This window comes from Cetorhinus maximus, chromosome 31 (assembly GCF_964194155.1).
Source record: "Cetorhinus maximus chromosome 31, sCetMax3.hap1.1, whole genome shotgun sequence".
NCBI lineage: Eukaryota > Metazoa > Chordata > Chondrichthyes > Lamniformes > Cetorhinidae > Cetorhinus > Cetorhinus maximus.
The window spans coordinates 12,947,304-12,966,272 of NC_135909.1; the positions used below are offsets into that span (position 1 = coordinate 12,947,304).

At 44.3% G+C, this 18,969-nt stretch overlaps 1 protein-coding gene and 1 non-coding gene across 2 annotated transcripts; one reads left to right on the plus strand and one right to left on the minus strand.

Moving 5' to 3' along the window:
* Nucleotides 1-83, plus strand: trnal-uag (transfer RNA leucine (anticodon UAG)). Its single transcript has one exon. It is a non-coding gene; the product is annotated as a tRNA-Leu (tRNA).
* Nucleotides 84-17,884: 17,801 nt separating this feature from the next.
* On the minus strand, nucleotides 17,885-18,381 carry LOC144670433 (histone H3.1). Its single transcript, XM_078532920.1, has one exon. It carries the CDS (start codon nucleotides 18,379-18,381, stop codon nucleotides 17,971-17,973), a length of 411 nt encoding a protein of 136 aa, XP_078389046.1. The 3' UTR covers nucleotides 17,885-17,970.
* Between the last annotated feature and the right edge of the window lie 588 nt (nucleotides 18,382-18,969).

Genomic DNA, 18,969 nt, shown 5'->3' on the forward strand with positions numbered 1-18,969 from the left:
ATCAGGATGGCCGAGCGGTCTAAGGCGCTGCGTTTAGGTCGCAGTCTCCTCTGGAGGCGTGGGTTCGAATCCCACTCCTGACGATATTTTTTCCCTCAGCACCTTCCAAACCCGAGACCGCCACCACCGGGAAGGAAAAGGGCAGCAGATGCATGAGAACACCACCAGCAGCAAGCTCCCCTTCTGATCCACACACCATCCTGACTTGGAACTGGATCGCTGTCCCTTCACTGCCGTTTGGGCAAAATCCTGGAAATCCCTCCCTAACAGCACTGTGGGTGTACCTACACAACATGGACTGCAGCAGCTCAAGAAGACAGCTCACAGTCAGCTTCTCAAGGGCAATTTCGGCTGGGGCAATAAATGCTGGCCGAGCCATCGACGCCCTCATCCCGTGAAAGAATAAAACAAAAACTCTTGGACACCGGAACACAGCTCAGAAAGTTCACTGATACCAGAGCAAAATAGTGCGAATGCTGAAAATCAGAAATAATAACAAACAGAAAATGCTGGAAATACACAACAATTAAACAGCATCTGTGGAGAGAAAAACAGAACTAGCAATTCAGGTCTGTGATATGATCATTTCTTCCTCTTTCAATCATTTGGCTGATAAATAGCAAGAAAGCCAATCACCAGCCAATATCCCCTCACCTTTCTACGGCACCTTTCTATGCAAGTGCACGAGACACGACACACGCCTTTGTACCTCAACATCCAAGGCTTCAAGTTCTCTTTCCAAGTGAGATAGTGATACACTTGTTCATCTTTCAGTTTAATGTACAGTATTTGCTGCCGCAATATGTTCTCATCTGCTTCAGGTGGGTGAGCGCTTTGAGGAATCTCTGTTCAATCCGCAAGCCTGACTCTGAGCTTCCTGTCACTTGTCATTTCATTTCTCCACCTTGGTCCCACTCGGACCTTTCTGTCCTTGGTCTACTGCAGTGTTCCAGCGAAGAATAACATAAACTCGAGGAAGAACACCTCACCCTACACATTTCCGGCCTCACCATCGAGTTCAGTGATTTTAGATTGTAAACTCAGTCTCCCTCTTGTTTCATTTGTTTCTTTCAGGTGATTTAAAAAAAAAATTTAGTTCCTTATTTAACATCATAACTCAGTGGAGGCGATAGTGTAGTGGAATTGCCGTTGGACTGAGAATTCGGAGTAATGCTGGGTTCAAATCCTACCACAGCATTCGATGGGATTTGAATTCAATAATTTTTAGAAATTAAAAGTATAATGATGAGCATGAAATGAATGTCGATTATTGTTCACTAATTCCCTTTAGGGAAGGAAATCTATCGACCTGACCTGGTCTGGATACATGTGACCCCAGATCCCCAGCAATGTGGTTGATTCTTCAAACGCCTTCTCTACCAAGTCACTCAGCTGTAACAAGCCCTTGCTAGGAGAGAAGAAAGAAATGAAACCCACCATCTATCTCAGCACCGACAATGGCTGCCCCCTGTCGATCCTGCGAAGTCCTCCTTACTAACATCGAGGGAGCTGTGTGACAGACAAATCTACAACAGCGTGTCTGACATCCTCACGGAGACTCATAACTTATGCATAACGTCCCAGGCTCCACCATAACCATCACCATCCCTGGGTATGTCCTGTCCCACCGACGGAACAGACAGAGGTGGTGGCACAGTGGCATAAAATTGGGAGGGCTACAAGAGCAGGTCAGAGGCTAGGAATCGTGACTGCCCATGCCTGTCCACCATCTGCAAGGCAGGAGTATGATGGAATACTTCGCACTTGCCTGGATGCAGCTTCTACAACACTCAAGAAGCTGGACACTCTCCAGGACAAAGCAGTCCGCTTCATTGGCACCACATTCACTCCCTCCACCATCGGTGCATAGTGGCAGCAGTGTGTACCATCTACAAGATGCATTGCAGGAATTCAAAAAAGCACCTGGCACACCCACGACCACTACCACATAGAAGGACAAGGCCAGAAGATAGGTGGGAACACCACCACCTGGAAGCTTCCCTCCAATTCATTCACCATCTTGACTTGGAAATATATCGCCGTTCCGATTCTGTCACTGGGTCAAAATCCTGGGACTCCCTTCCTAAAAGCAGTGTGGGTGCACCTACACTACTTGGACTGCAGCGGCTCAAGAAGGCAGCTCACCACCAGCTTCTCAAGGGCAACTAGGGAGGGGGAAGAAATGCTGGCCCAGCCAGAGAAACCCACATCCCGTGATTGAGTACAAATAAATAAATTGCAATTGGGCAGCTGCTCTCTCGCCATTTTCACTTCATCTGGACCCAACTTTTGTTTCTTTGCCTGTTCCAGTAAATCTCCCATTGGCTTTTGCGCCGTGAAACCTTTTGTAATTTACTCTCTCCGGGCTCCCACACCATTACAGACCTGTGCCTTTGTTCAGCCTATTCCCAAAACCCGGACTCGTTCACTTGCACAAAACCTGTTACATTTCTATCTTTCCTCAGTTCAGATGAAGTGCCTGTGATAATCTTCCACTGTCTGATCTAAAGCTGCAACAGCAGCTGTTCATTACAGCTGTGATAACCGCGTTGGTCTTGATATTCCGTGGTACAGACTCGCATCATCCTTGTCTGTCAGAAACAGTCTAGAAAGGCGACTGAGCAGCTACCATGGTGGTTGTATATTTGCAGTTTGAAGTCTGTCTGAGGGCTGAACAGACTGACTCTGATCAGCATCTTTCAAAGATTTTTGTTCTGTCCTGAGATGGTGATGAGTTTTCGTCTGCTGAGTGGTTCAGATGGGAAAGTGGGGAGTGTCCTGTATAGAAGGAAGTTCGGGACGGCAGTTCCCTTTTCTGAGAACATTGATAAACCTCTTGCTGACTTTCTTCAATTCTTACCTAAAGCATTAGGACCCACAACCTTTATATGTCTCTGTTTAGACCGATTGCAAGTCCAACGCGCTATCGGTTGTGTTACAGATCTACACCAATGATACGTGTTTCCCATTCCCAAGATGGGAATTCCTGACATGGTGGAACAGGCGGTTCAAAACTTCAGCAATTTGAACAGTGACTACATTTCAAAAGTTCTCATGGTCTATAAAATGTTTTTGGACGCCCTGTGGTTGCGAAAAGAGCTACAGAAGTTCAGTAGAACTTCAAATCGACATGGGCAGTCTGGTGGAATGGGCGGAAAATGACAAATAGAACCATAGACAAGTTACTGCACAGAAAGAGGCCGTTAAGCACATCTTGTTTGTGCTGGACAGAAAAGAACGATGAAACCAGCACCCGATCCATAGCCTTTCAAGTTACAGCGCTTCAGATGTAGATCCAAGTAACTTTTAAAAGAGTTGAGCGCTTCCGCCCCAACCACCGATTCAGGCAGTGAAATCCAGACACCCACCATCCTCTGTGTGAAAAAGGTTTTCTTCGTATCCCCTCTAATCCTTCTACCAATCACGTGAAATCTATCCTCCCTGGCAACTGACCCCTCAGCCAGGGGTAACAAGCCTTTACTGTCTACAATATCTAGGCCCCTCATCATTTTGTACACCTCAAATAGGTCACCCCTCAACCTCCTCTGTTCTAAGGAAAGCAACCCTAGCCTATCCAATCTTCCCTCATAGCTGCAATTTTCAAGCTTTGGCAGCTTTCTAGTAAATCTCCTCTGTACTCTCTACAGGCCAATCATGTCCTTCCTGTAATGTGGCGACCAGAACTGTACACAAAATTCCAGCTGTGGACGAACCAGCGTTTTATGCAGTTGATTCCACCCCCCCCACCTCACCACCCCCCCAACCCTCCCCCAACCCCCAACCCCCAGAGAAGTCTAAAAAGATTAATTGTTGTCGGAAGAAAGCAAAGAGGCATTATAACATTAACTGTACATTTTCAAAGGGCGTGCAAGATCAGCGGGAAATTGTGGACATGAGCGTTAATGACTGAAGGTGGCAGAGAAACTTTTATTCATTCACGGGATGTGCGCTTTTCAGGCTGTGCCAAAATTTATTGCCCATCCCTAGTTGCCCTTGAGAAGATGATGGTCAGCTGCCTTCTTTAGCCGCTGCAGTCCATGTTGTGTAGGTACACCCACAGTGCTGTTAGGAAGAGGGTCCCTGGATTTTGACCCAGCGACAGTGAAGGAAAGGCGATAAATTTTGAAGTCAAGATGACGTGTACTTGGAGGGGAACACCCAGGTGGTCGTGTTCCCGTGTAGCTGCTGCCTTTGTCCTTCTCGACGGTAGTGGTCGTGGGTTTGGAAAGTGTTGTTTATGGAGGCTTGGTGAATTCCTGCATGCATCTTGTGGATAGTACACACTGCTCTACTGGGCGTCGGTGGGGAGTGAGTGAATGTTTGTGGATGTAGTGCCAATCAAGCTTTGTCCTGGATGCTGCTAAGCGTCTTGTGTGTTGTGGGAGCTGCACTTGTCCAAGCAACTGGGGAGTATTCCACCGCACTCCTGACTTGTGCATTGTAGATGCTGGGCAGGCTTTGGGGAGCCAGGAGCTGACTTACTCGTCGCACGATTCCTCTTCTCTGGCCTGCTCTTGTAGCCACAGTATTTATATGGCTCGCCCAGTTTAATTTTTGGTCAACAGTAGCCACATGGATGTTGATAGTGTTAGGAGAAAATTAAAAATGCTAAAAGAGAACACTGTAAGAATTTACTGAAGAGCACTTAAAATCTCCAAGCAGCCATGGATGTTAGACCTAATGACAGCTTAGGTTAAGCAAATGGACATTGCACACAAAGGAGCTTTGAGTTTCTGTGATTTACACGGTTTCAAGAGCTGAGCTAATGTCCAGCCACAGGCAGAACCATTCAAGTGGAGCAATGATGCGATGAAGCCTTGAGAGCTGGACTGGAGATAAAACATAACATAAAGTTAGTTTAGGTTTACTCCTCTCTCAGATAAGGACAGGGCAGATGCTTTTAGCTTAGACATGGGAAAACATACAGTGGACAGAGGGATCTTTGATGAAACAACAGCAGCCTTGAGTTGTGAGAACCAAGGTCCTGCGTATGTGTTTTAATTTTTATTGGATAATATAATTATGTACACACCCTTTAGAATAATTGTTTAGCAAAATCATATGTTTATGTATTCAATAGGATAGTTTTAAAATGGTACCTATGTGTAGGTCACCGATTGGATATATTCAGATCTACTCAAATGTATTGTGATAAGAAAAAGTACAAAAGTAGTGAAATGTAATCAATCTGGGAGCTGGGACTTCATTCTTAGGAATGATTGCGGCTCCCTTGCATATGCTTGAATACAACCGGTAAAGGAAGCCTGAGTCTCTCTGGTCGCTATGTGGTCGGGGATTGTAGTTTCTTCTCTTCAACTGGCCTATGTGATAGTTGCAGGATTAGAGAGAATGCCCTCTTCAATAGTGTGCGAATCAGTGATGGGAATGCCATTAAACGTCAAGGGATGGTGGTTAGATTCTCTCTTGTTGGAGATGGTCATTGCCTGGCACTTTTGTGGTGCGAATGTTACTTGTCACTTGTCACCCCAAGCCTGGATATTGTCCAAGTCCTACTGCATTTGGACATGATTTGCTTCAATATCTGAGAAGTCACGAATGGTGCTGAGCATTGTGCAATTATCAGCGAACTTCTCCACTTCTGACCTTATCATGGAAAGAAGGTCATTGATGATGCAATTGAAGATGGTTGGGCCGAGGACACTAACCTGAGGAACTCCTGCAGTGACGTCGTGGAGCTGATATGACTGACTCCCAACAACCACAACCATCTTCTTTTGCATTAGGTATGACTCCAACCAGTGGAGTTTTCTCCCTGATTTCCATTGACTCCAGTATTCCTAGGGCTCTTTGATGCCCCACAGGTTTAAATGCCGCCTTGCTGTCAAGGTCAGTCACTCTCACCTCACCTCGTGAGTTCAGCTCTTTTGCCTATGTTTGAATCAAGGCTGTAACGAGGCCAGGAACTGGGTGGCTCTGGCTGAACCCAAACTGCGTGTCACTGAGTAGGTTATTGCTAAGAAGGTGCCGTTTGATAGCACTAACGATGACCCCTTCCATTACTTAACTGATGACCGAGACTAGCCTTATGGGGAGGTATTTTTGTGCATAGGAAATACCTGAGTAGTTTTCCACATAGCGGGGTATGTGCCAGTGTTGTAGCTATACTGGAACAGCTTGGCTAGGGGGGCGGCAATGCACTGATGTGCTGGGTCCTTCAATATTGAGGATGAGTATATTTTTGGATTCTCCTCCTCCAATGATTTGTTTAATTGTCCACCACAATTCCGGACTGGATGTGGAAGGACTGCAGAGCTTAGATCTGATCCGTTTGATCGCTTATCTCGCTCTATCACTTGCTGCTTATGCTGTTTGGCACGCAAATAGTCTTGTGTTAGAGCTTCGCCAGGTTCACACCTCCGTTTTAGGTATGCCTGGTGCAGCTCCTGGCATGCCCTCATCGCTCTTCATTGAACCAGGGTTGAACCCTTGGCTTGGTGGTAATGATAGAGTGGGGAATATGCCAGCCCATGAGTTTACAGATTTTGTTCGAGCACAATTCTCCTGCTGGTGATGGCCCACAGGGCCTCATGGATGACCAGTCTTGAGTTGCTAAACCTGTTCGAAATCTCTCCCATTTAGCACGGTGGTATTGCCACAGAGCACGATGGAGACTATCCTCAATGTGAAGGCTGGACTTCGCTTCCATAATGTCTGTGCGGTGGTCACCCCTACCGAAACTGGACCTCATGGATGAGCAGTTTTGAGGCCCTATATCTGTTCAAAATTGATCCCAATTAGCACGGTGTCAGTACCACATAACACAATGTCTTCTCTCCACAAGTACTTTGCGATGCTCAGTCCTACCGTCAATGTCATCGACCTGGTCGTCAAATACACTTTTCAAATTTATCAGGAAGAGTCAGCATGGCTTTGTGAAAGAAGAATCATATTTGCCCAATTTGTTAGAGTACTTTGAAGGAGTAACATGTGTTTGTGGATGAATGGGAGTTTGTAGACCTGCTGAACTTGTCATTCCAGAAAGCATTTGACAAGGTGCCTCATCAAATGCTATTGTGTGTGTGTCTCTGTGTGTGTGTGTGCGAGCGCGTGCGCATGATGGGGAGTTCATGGTGTCAGGGGTAACATGTTACCATGGATATAAGATTGGCTGGCTGGCAGAAAACAGGGAGTTTGCATAAACGAGTCCTTGGCTGATTGGCTGGATTTTTTTTATTCATTCACGGAATGTGGTCATCGCAGGTGAGGCCAGCAGTTCTTGCCCTTCGCTCAATGCCATTGAGAACGTGGTGGAGAGCTGCCTTCTTAAACCACAGTCCATGTGGTGTCTCAATACCCATAGAGCTATCAGAGGGTAGATATGAGTTAACCACGTTGCTGAGGGTCTTGAGTCACACGTGGGCCCGGTAAGGATGGCAGCTTTCCGACCCTAAAGGACATCATTGAACCAGATGTTTTTTTGTGACAATCGATGATGGTTTCATGGCCACTATCACTGAGATACTCTTTACAATTCAGATTAACTGGATTCAAATTCTCCCAGCAGCTGTGGTGGGATTTGGACCCATATTCTCAGTGCATGAGCCTGGGATCGCTGGATTACTAGCCCAGTAACATTACCTCATTTCTGAATCCCTGATGCCATATTCCTTCACTTTATTCAGTCTGCAGCTTGTTTCTGATTCTCATTGAGGGTTGGGTCACTTGTTGAGTCTGTCAGTGGAACTGTGCGTGTACAATTGATTTGTTCAGACAATCAGCTTCCGGTACTGTAAATGAGTGTGGCAGTTATTCTGTGTTTTTTATTCTACGGTATTGTCATCGAGTTTCTGTATCTCCTCATTCTGAATCTCCCAATGGCTCTGTGCATGCGTTTCTGTGTGTGTGATTAACTCATTATCACTCAGTGCTACTGTAAGCGAGTGTGGATTAAAGCCTCATATTCTCTAACAGACTCTGTGATCCGCTTGCCTTTGTGGATTCCTCAGAAACGCTTGGACTGCCTGAGACGTCAGTGGGCGGCGGGTTTGAAATCCATGGCGCAGGATGATGAATGTGAAAACAGCCGACTTTAAAACATGTGAGTAGGAAAGTGAAGCGCGAACTTGTGTGTGAGAAGATCACAGAAAAGCGATGGCTGGAGCTGCCCCGAGAGACAAGTTTTGGGTTGTCAGTGAAAGGAGCTCCTGTAATGAAGGCACAAAATCAGAAACAGGAAATGTGCGGAATATTCAGCAGGACCGAAAGCAGCTGTGGAGAGAGATTCCTGTCGCCCGCTCCAATTGGACACTTCACGTCGCTCAGATCTTACACTCTCAACACCTTCGTGTGAGGAACAGGTCGGGCGGGAATTGGGTCTTTGTTGATTTGAGCAAACAGAGCAATGCAGCAATGAGAAGCTCCTCACCCCCCGGCGGCTTGGGGAAGGATGGGACTCAGATACAGGAACCTGACAGGTGCTGAAAAAAGGAAAATTACATCGAGTTTTAAATGCAATGAAGACGAAAATATAATCAAACCCTTTGTGCAAAGAGCAATACATTAGTGTCCCATTGCATCGCGCAAGTGAATTAGGATGGCCGAGAGGTTTAAGGCATCTTTAGGTCCCTGTTTCCTCAAGAGTCACGGGTTCAAATCTCGCTCCCAACGTAAATTTTCCTTCCACAGCTCAGTCCAAACCCGCGACTCCTGCCGGCGAGAAGGACAAGGGCAGCAGACGCATGGGAACAGCATCACCTGCAAACACACTGCATTAAACTGAGAAATACAACAAGTGCATCACTGCTTCACTTGGAAGAGGTATTTGGATTTTGAGGAGGTAAAAAGCTGACGTTGTGTTTCCTGCATTTGCATAGAAAGGCGCGGTGAAAAGGGGAGGGGATATTGGCGGGGGAGCAGCGGTCGCGCAGGCGCTTGTCCCTTCAGTGTGGAGAATGGGGAGGGGGGGGGGAGGATGTTTTTGATTGTAGCATATCGGCCCCACGCTATTGGCTCCACGCCCTCAACTACCGAACGCCCCCTGTCCAACCACGCCGACTCCAGGTTCGGAAACTTTCTTCTTTCTTCGATGAGGTTCAAATGGGAAAAACTATCAGTAATTTTGGCAGCCGGTTTGTTTCGGAGATCTGCGCATGCGCGAGGTATAACCCACAGTCGTCATAAGGCGAAGAGCGCATGCGCACCCCTCCCCCAACCCAGTCCCTGAGCGTCATTCACTCAGTGAGTGGAAGATGGTTTCATTCAGCAGCGACCGGAGACATCGCGGCTCCGCGGGTAAGTGAACAAACAGCATCTGCTTCCAGCAGCACATCGATTTGGGACCGCGTCCGCAGAGATGCTCAGAGATTGGGATTGACTGCCGGGCACGTTCGGGGGAGTCGGGGTCTGTTCGCAATCGGCCCAGTGGGACAGGATCTGGTCCCGGAACATGGAGTAAGCGGGGGGAAGGGAGAGGCAATTCTCAGCCAGTGTCTGAACAGGGCTAGGGAGACAGAATGGCAAGAACTCGCTATTGAAGATCACTGCTGTTCTCTCTCCCCAAACCGCAGTCAAGGTTCCTCGTTTAGTTCCCGTCTCCCACTGTTTGTTGTTATTGAACAATGAACAGTGAAAAAAATAACTGTACAAAAATGATGAGAAAAGTTGTACAAACAAAATCTATTGCCGGTATCAGGTGAGACGTGTGAAGGACACATTTAAAACAGCGGCTGCTTGTTTGCGGTTGGATACTTAGTTCAAATGGGAGCGGGAATCAGAAACATGACCCGAGCAAAAGCTCCAGCGGACAACTCAACTCAGGGAGCAGTGCATGGATTTGGCTGTTTCTGAATGTCACAAAATTGTTGTAAAATCGTTCAAAACACCAGGTCAGCAGAAGCAGATTGGTGTCTTACTGCAGTGGAGTCAGGCATTGTTTGTGCTAAAAGGTTTAATTATCCGATGGTTCCTAATGATTATTATTTGAAAGGTTATATTGATAATTTTTCTATCTTTTATTTCATCTATTCTTAGGTTAAATGAATTATTTTTCTTTTTGCAGGCAAATATTTGGAGGAACCAGATTATTCCTCGACATAAGGGAAATGTCACCAAGCCAGTTCCAACACGAAGCAGGTACAGCATCACTCACAATGCACAAGATACTGACAGCTCATTAGATCCACTCTCACAAAGAAAATGAGTGTTCAGTCCCACACTGTTCCCAAGGTAAGAGACAACTTTTCAATCCCAGATTTAACAGAGCAGACAAAGCTGATTTTCTTTTCATTCCCATCCAACCCAGCTAACATCAACCACAGGATTAAAAATAATTCACGCCCAGCGGCAGATGTAAATACACCTTGGTCACAAATTAAATTAAAAAAAAACCTTAGCTAGAAATGACAACAACTAACTGATTGTAACATAATGAATAATTTGCAATTAATTGCCTCATAATTTAGACAGGGCTACATATTGCATACCAACCCAAAAAGTCTCACCATGATTAAGATGATTCAACAGCAATTCCTTTGCTACAAACTGCAGGAATTACATACCAGGCTATGTATCCAATTGAAGCGGATGTCACCATTCACAATTGTTTTCACAGAGCTACAAATTGAATACCATTTGACAACTCCCACACAGCTACTGAATAAAACCTATGGCTATAAAATATATCAATTCCATATAATAAATTAAATGTCAAGGTAAACATACATTGATACATTAAGAGGGTGTTAAACAAATAGTTTCCAACATGATACCTGAGGCGCATGTATAGTCCAGGCACAGACTTATCACACACTTACATACAACACCAGAGGCACATAGAAACAGAATGAACCCTACACTCACACTGATAACCAGAGAATCACAGAGGTTAAACTAATCCCACAAAAACGTACTCCCAATAGATTGATGAAAATAAAGGAATTGCAAAACATGTCAGAGAATGACAAATACAGAATTATTCTTACATCCACATGCTGTACCAGAGGCTGAATGATCCAGAATGGAGCCCAGGGTCATAGAAATAACCAGGACTTAAAACCATATAATAAATACCACAGTCATTTACACTACCTGAAACTGAAGGATAGAAAAATAATCTCATGAACATGGAGTAGAGGAGATTAGAAAATACAGAAAGAATCCCACAATCACATTAAGTACCAGATACTGACTGGTACAAGTTAACCTTGAACTCATGCACTGTACCAGGCACTGAAAAACATAAAGAGACTGGTACATTTGCATACAATAGTAGAGACAGAGAGAGTTTGAATAAATCACGTACTCACTGTCAGCAAGGTGCTGATGAAAACGCAGTTAATCCACACTCACATTAGAAGCGTGTCCATGCTCACATAATGTTCCAGAAACTGAAAAGTACTGAATTAAACCTACTTCATACAGGGTATCAGCAATTGAAATGTAGAGCTCAAACCACAGTCATACACAAAAACATAAGAAAAAAGCCTGAAAAACATAGAGTCAGTCCAACAGTCACAAAATATTGCCGCAGGTTGGCACTCAAAAAAACTCACTCAAAGTGTTTGACAGGATCAATATCAACTTCATGCTCACATATAGTTCCAGATGTTGACAAATTCAGAAGGGATCTCGATCTCACAGATAGTACCAGGTAGAATCAATTGCACTCTTGCAAGCAGTAACAGAGACTGAGTGATACAGAGAACAAAAAACACACATTCACATACTATACAAGATGCTGGCAATATAGAATTAATGCAACACGATCACAGTACACAGGATAGTGAAAGCACAGAAGGAAACACACTTTCTCAATTAATAAGAGCAGTAATGATACACAATGTATTGCACACACACAGAGTATCAGAAAATGTCATTAATATAATTAATCCTGAAGTTCCACACAGCACCACAGACTGACAGGTGCAAAAGAAAAACAACATACAGAGGCAGCACCAAAGACTGATATATACAGTATGAATCAGACACTCAAAGACTGACGATTGCAGAACCAAGGTCAAACTCACTTTCACTTCCAGACACAGGCAGGGGCAGAATTGGCCCCATATTAACATACAGTACTGGAGACTGACATAGTCCATGAGTCATACAATCATGTTCTATTCTGACAGGTGCACAATTCATCTCACACATTCACAATAACCATAGACAGCCAAATACACAGTTCAAATTTCTTTCATATAAGGCACCCAAGACTGAGACACACACCATTAATCTCATTCTGCACAACAGATTGAGAGTTACAGTCTGAGTCCTGCACTCTACTTTACCAAGTTGTTGCAGTGTGTCTCATAGATGGTACTCACTGTTCACTAGTGGTTAAGGGAGTAAAAGCTTAAGCTGGTGAATGGTGTGAAAGTCAAATCCACTGCTTTATGGATGTTTTCAAGATTATTTCATGTTGTTGGGGGTGCACTTATCCAAGCCAGTGCAGAATATTCCATCTCTGATCTGACTTGTGGTTTTTAGGTCGTGGAAAGGCTTTGGGGGACTAGGAGGCCAATCACTAGCTGCAGAGAGGCTCTGATCTGTTTTTGAAGCCACAGTAATATTGTAACTGGTTATAAAATGTACCTTGAACACATTTATCATAAACTAACCATCACTGAATGATGATCAGACTGACAGAAAAAAAGAGCAAACTTACTTGTCATAGATTAAAGATAAAGTATAATTACCCTTACTCACATTCCAATAACTGAGCGGTACATGGTAAGATCCACATTCAAATGTGAGGAACAGACAGGGAAAATAAAAAAAACACACTTTCACAAATCAAGTACCAAGTAATATTTACATTTACATCCACATCCCAGAGACAGGGAAATAGGGATTAAAACCCACAATCTATTATTGGGGCCAAAAACATGTACAGAATAATACATATTTGTATTGTAAAACTGACAGGTACAGAATCAATTTGGAAACAGGCAGTTACAGAGTGAAACCAAAAATAAACTGATAGATACAGAATGACGCTAAATAAACTTGCCAGAATATAAAAGGCATAGAAGAATGATCTTTCTTGCAGACTAAAAACTGACATGTGCAGAGTGAAACGAATACTTAAATAGCTGTACCTGGCAGGTACTCAGCAGAATCCAGATCCACCTATTACAGACTAACTTGTAAAGTGCAAATACAAAATAATTTATCAGTCTCTGACAGGTTAACAGTGATCCCAAATCCACATACCAGAAATTAACTGATGCAGAGTTAAGCCCCTCTTCCATGTCAGAAATTGCCAAGTACAAAGGAAAACCCAAATTCACATATCAGCAATTGAAAGATCAAAAGCTAAACCACCATTTAGTGGAGCAGTAAGTGACAGGGAGAGAGAAAAAGAGGCACTCACCTAACAGAAATTGGCAAAAAGTAAATAGTCAACGTGCCTATAACAAACTAAGTGGTACAGATTATCATTCACAATCATTCATCTGAAAGTGACATGTGCAATAAAGCCCAGGTTCTCATAACAGTGTTGAGCAGACACAGAGTGAAAACCAAGGACACAGGACACACCAGAAATGGGCAGGTACAGATCCAAACTCATTTATCAGAAACTCCCTGTTACAAATTAAAGCCAACACAAACGTGACAGAAACTGACAGAGTCAGGGAAAAACACATATTGACATACCAGTGACAGTCAGTACAGTATTATCCAGCTGTCACATACCAGAAACTGACAGGTCCAGAGCAAAATAAAACTCAATGAGCCGGAAAGTGATGAGGACAGATACGATTATAATTTCAGTTATCAGAAACTGCTCAAAACAAAACAAAATAATGCAGCTGCATACAGTAGCTTGGCAGGAGTGGATGAAAACACACTGCCACACTTCATAAAGTCTGACAGGTACAGAGTACAACCCAGATCTTTCACACACTGACATATACAGAGTAAAAACAACACTTGCATTACAGTTAGTAACATATTCAGTGTAAAGCCACACAGACATACCACAGGCTGAGAGCTACAGAGTTTTTAAAACATCCTTGATGCCAGGAACAGAGGGTTAGGGAATAATACCATCATATTAAACAAGAAAATGTCTTGTACAGATTAAAATCCAAATTAACATATCGAGAACTGACAGATAGTCCATTGATCACTAGCGGAGCTTATCAGGTATTGAGTACAGACCATACACTGGCATTTGATTTTCAGTCACGTTAGGAAGTTAAGTGGGAGGGGGATCTTTTCTGTATCTCTGTGTATTAGTTACTGACTGAGTGACGTTTAATCAATGTTGATTTCAGTCTGTTAAAGTATAAGTCTTAAATTGTGAACCCCTATTGTGTGATCCTTTGAGATGTTCACTGGGAATTCAAATACATTTCAAAGTTTATCAATTTCGATAGGGGTCAGACCAAAACAACTAACTGAGGCCTTCAGAAACAGTTGTAGAGACACACTCCAAATAATAAAATGACAGGGATGGGAAAATGCCACACACTTATACCAAAGATTGACTTGGACAGATTAAAAACCCACTCACATGGCAGACATTAACATGTGCAGAGAAAAAACACACAGGCATACCAAAGACTAGAGCAGTACAGAGAGAAAAATAATTATAAAAATAATTTTAAATAAAAACAGCGTGTGCTGAATGAAATGCGGAACAATATCCCGGGACTGAGAGGCACATTGTAAATGCAACACTCACTTGAAAACGGAATAATATAGAGGAAAATAAATAGACATTTTTAAGGGATTGCAAGTTATGAATTAAATCTCAATATCTCTGATCATAGACCGAGAGATAGGGTTTATAATCCTCACTGAAAAAGCACATAATGATAGTCAGAGAATGAATCCCACAATCGCGTAGCCTACAGAGAAGTTATTTTTAACAGAATGTTTGTATCCTGTTGTGGACTAGATCTTGCTTTGTTCCCTAAACATAACCAAATAGATTATGTGTTTGATCCCCCTCAGTGACATCATCCCTCTCCAGCATTATAATAGTTTATTTGATCAATGCAAGCCCCTCTTCACCCTCCGTGCTGTTTTTTTTTTGGTGACTAGGCTTTCCTGAATAGTTTTTAGCCAGAAATATTGAATGCTGTTATTGCCGCGATATCAATGTCACATGTGGGACTGTGGCTGCTGCTTATTAAACTTATTTCCCCCTCAAATGCACAACAAAGGCCGCATGAACCCCTGTCTGACCCCTAATATTCGGGACTGCTCTGTCCTGCTGATGGGCGGAAGTAAAGAAGAGCAGTTGGTCCTGGTGAGGAAGGGAAAATGTATGAACAGCATCAGCAGGATTATAGAGTGATGTGGTATTCCCAGCATAGAGAATGTGCTGGTGCGACAGAGGGAGTCAGAAAGTCTGGGATTTGGGCGGACGGGGCGGGCAACGGGAAAGGAAGGTTTGACTGCTGAGAGATTTTGTGGATTGAAGGACCAATAAATGTGATTCTGTTTTTAAAGTAACTAATCAGAAAGATGTAAAACATCACGACTTGTCCTCATTGTGAAATAGCCAATCGGGAACATGACATTCACCCATCCTTCATTAGCATAAGTCTCGGGTTTTGTCTATAAAATGCGAGTTTCGACCGCGCTTTGAGTTATTCTGTGTCTGAAGCTGATTGTGATCATGGTTGATGAGAAGAAAGCGCAGGTTTCCAAGAAGGGCGCCAAGAAAGCGCAGAAAAAGTTGCCCGCGAAGGGCGGCAAGAAGAGGAAAAGATCCAGGAAAGAAAGTTACTCCATCTACATCTACAAAGTGATGAAGCAGGTTCACCCCGACACCGGCATCTCCTCCAAGGCCATGAGCATCATGAACTCGTTCGTGAACGATATTTTCGAGCGCATCGCGGGTGTCTTCCCGCCTGGCCCATTACAACAAGCGCAGCACCATCAGCTCCCGGGAGATCCAGACCGCCGTGCGCCTGCTGCTGCCCGGGGAACTGGCCAAGCACGCCGTGTCGGAAGGGACAAAGGCGGTCACCAAGTACACCAGCTCCAAGTAAAACCCCGCAATGGACTGAACAACATTCAAAACACAACGGCTCTTTTAAGAGCCACCCACAATCTCTCCGAAAAAGCTATATCATCTCTATTTTTAAATTTGTCATGTATCGATTATGATAAGTTTCGAACTGTTGTTTTAATCAGCCTTTAGTACAGATATTCTAGGTAATGTAGATTTATCGACTGGTCGATCATTGGGTCTTGTTTATAATTCTCCATTAATTAATGACTGGCCGCTGACCCTCTGCGCTTTGTTCTCAGACGCGTTCATATTCGGCCCCTTTCCCTGGCTTTGGAGAGACAGGGAGAATAGAAGCAAATGCGTCAGTTTCCAGTTCTGGTCAAGTTTGGTCTCAATAATCGATCAGTTCATTTCCTATCAGCCTCAGATGTGTAGGAACCTTCAGTCTCAACGCTGGCAAATTTACACCAACAATGTTCACTTTTGGCTCACGCATATCTACAATATACCGTCCGTTTGTAGAACGACGTGGAGAGGCTTTAAGGCCGCTAGTTAGCGGATTTCAAATAGGACCGGAATTAACCGCAAATGGACCCCTGGATTTTAAAGCGAATCTGGAACTTGGGATAAAATATGAAATAGTCCCATCAGGGACGGACATTTTAAAAACTTTGTCGTCAGACCGAGTTAGCTACTAAAGATTGTTTTTCTCTTTATAAAATAGATTTCTTGTTTTATAAATATATCGGCGGAGTTTTCGATGTCGAATAAAAACTATTGCTTGGATTCTATAATCTTGGCCCCGTTATTTTCAACTTGTTTTAGATACAGATAAACTCAGACTGATAATGACAAACTAGACTAGGGAAAGAGACAGCGATTCTCTCCTTTATTCGTTGCATTACATTTTGGCGGGCTTTAAGCATTTGAAAAAAAACAGTTGGAATCTGATAATTTGGCGCCGGTATTTTCCGCCCTCACTCCGCGGATCTAATAACACAAAGGCTCTTTTCAGAGCCACTTACAGGATCAGTGAAAGGGTTACCTATCATCTGTCCGCTGCATTCCGAACTTGTAACTGACTGTGCACCACTATTTAATGACGAAGCAGAAACTCTCACTGCGTTTGAGAAGTATTTAGATAAGCACTCGAAACACCAGAACATACAGGGCTACGGGCCAAGTGCCGGAGAAAAGGATTAGAATAGATAGGCGCTTGATGGCCGGCAGGGATACGATGGGCAGACGGGCCTGTTTCTGTGCTGTATAACGTTATGACACCTCTAGTGCAATAACATCTTTCCTATTAGGGCAGATGAGATGGATCCCAGACTGCTGTGGGAGGCAAGGGAGGAGATTGCAGGGACCCTGATTTAATTTTCAAATCTTCTCTGGCCACAGGAGAGGTGAAAGGACTGGAGGACAGTAAATGGGCACCATTATTCAAGAAGATTGGTAGGGAAAAACCAGATAACTATAGGCCAGTGAATCTAACATCAGTGGTCGGGAAACTTTTGAAAAAGGTTCTGAGGGACAGAATTAATTTCCATTTGGAGAGGAAAGGATTAATTAAGGATTGTCAGTCCGGCACGAACACGAGCGGTCTGATTCTTTGCTGTGTAACTGTGACTAATGACAACCATAAACAATATCTGAGCACTGGAGGGTTACTCTCGGACACTGGCTTCATGTACATAGTGTGGCCTTATAATGACAACGGGTATTAACTTCCAAGTCGCACCTCACCCTGTGCACGGGATTTATTTATGCAGCACTTTAAATGCCGCAATTCAATGAAAAAAAATCCCAGATCCCTTCTGCAGTTCTAATCTGCGCTACAATTGACAACGGCATCGTCGGTAATCTCGCAATTCTATAAGAGCGATGTCGACAAGACAAAGGAACTGGTGCAAGAGAGAATCAATTATCATCGAGCGAGGTAAGAGCTGGTGTGTTTAACAGGAGATCGCAGCTCTTTCATCTGTCGATTTAGTGGCTCTTAAAAGAGCCGTTGTTGTACTTGGTGCTGAAGCCGGGTTTTAGGCGCGTTCCCCGCGGATGCGGCGGGCCAGCTGGATGTCTTTGGGCATGATGGTGACTCGCTTGGCGTGGATGGCGCACAGGTTGGTGTCCTCAAAGAGCCCCACCAGGTAAGCCTCGCATGCCTCCTGCAGGGCCATGACGGCCGAGCTCTGGAAGCGCAGGTCTGTCTTGAAGTCCTGAGCGATCTCTCGCACCAGGCGCTGGAAGGGCAGTTTGCGGATGAGCAGCTCGGTGGATTTCTGGTAACGGCGGATCTCCCTCAGAGCCACAGTGCCGGGTCTGTAGCGATGAGGCTTCTTCACTCCGCCCGTGGCTGGAGCGCTCTTCCGAGCCGCTTTGGTCGCCAGCTGTTTGCGGGGAGCTTTCCCTCCGGTCGATTTGCGCGCTGTCTGCTTGGTCCTGGCCATTTTCTGAAACTATTCACCACAGTCTGAGATACAAGGACTATTAATACAGTCTGCTCTACAACCCGCCTTTTTAAACTCTGTGAGGAACCGCCCCGAACAGTAATTGGCTGGAGCCTTACGCCCAGGCAGTTTTATCTGAATCTAACCAATGAATTAATCCCTGAAAAGTCAGGTCCCCATTGGTCGAGTTGTTTTTAATTGGCCATTTCAAAAATTCCGCCTTTTTTGCAGCCGTTTCCCGTCTCGACAATAGACTTCGTTCTTCCCTTTTTGTAAAATTAAAAATACCACGTTTCACTCTCACTCACTATTTCCCAATCCCAATGAAATTCCAGTTCATTCAACCTGACCCGGCAATTTTTAAAACGGCATCATCCTGGTGAATCTGCTCCTTTTTGGACAGAAACACCAGTCTGTTGTTTGAACTGTGTAAAGTCAGTGCTGGATTTCCCAGGCAAAATTGAAGGACTGTCCATTGCTCCCGACAGCACAACCAACCCTAAAAACCTCTGCTCGCTTATAGGGCTGGAGTGGGTAATAAAATAGAAACGGTGCTGGGGGCATCAGACCCCTTCCCAATGTCCTCAT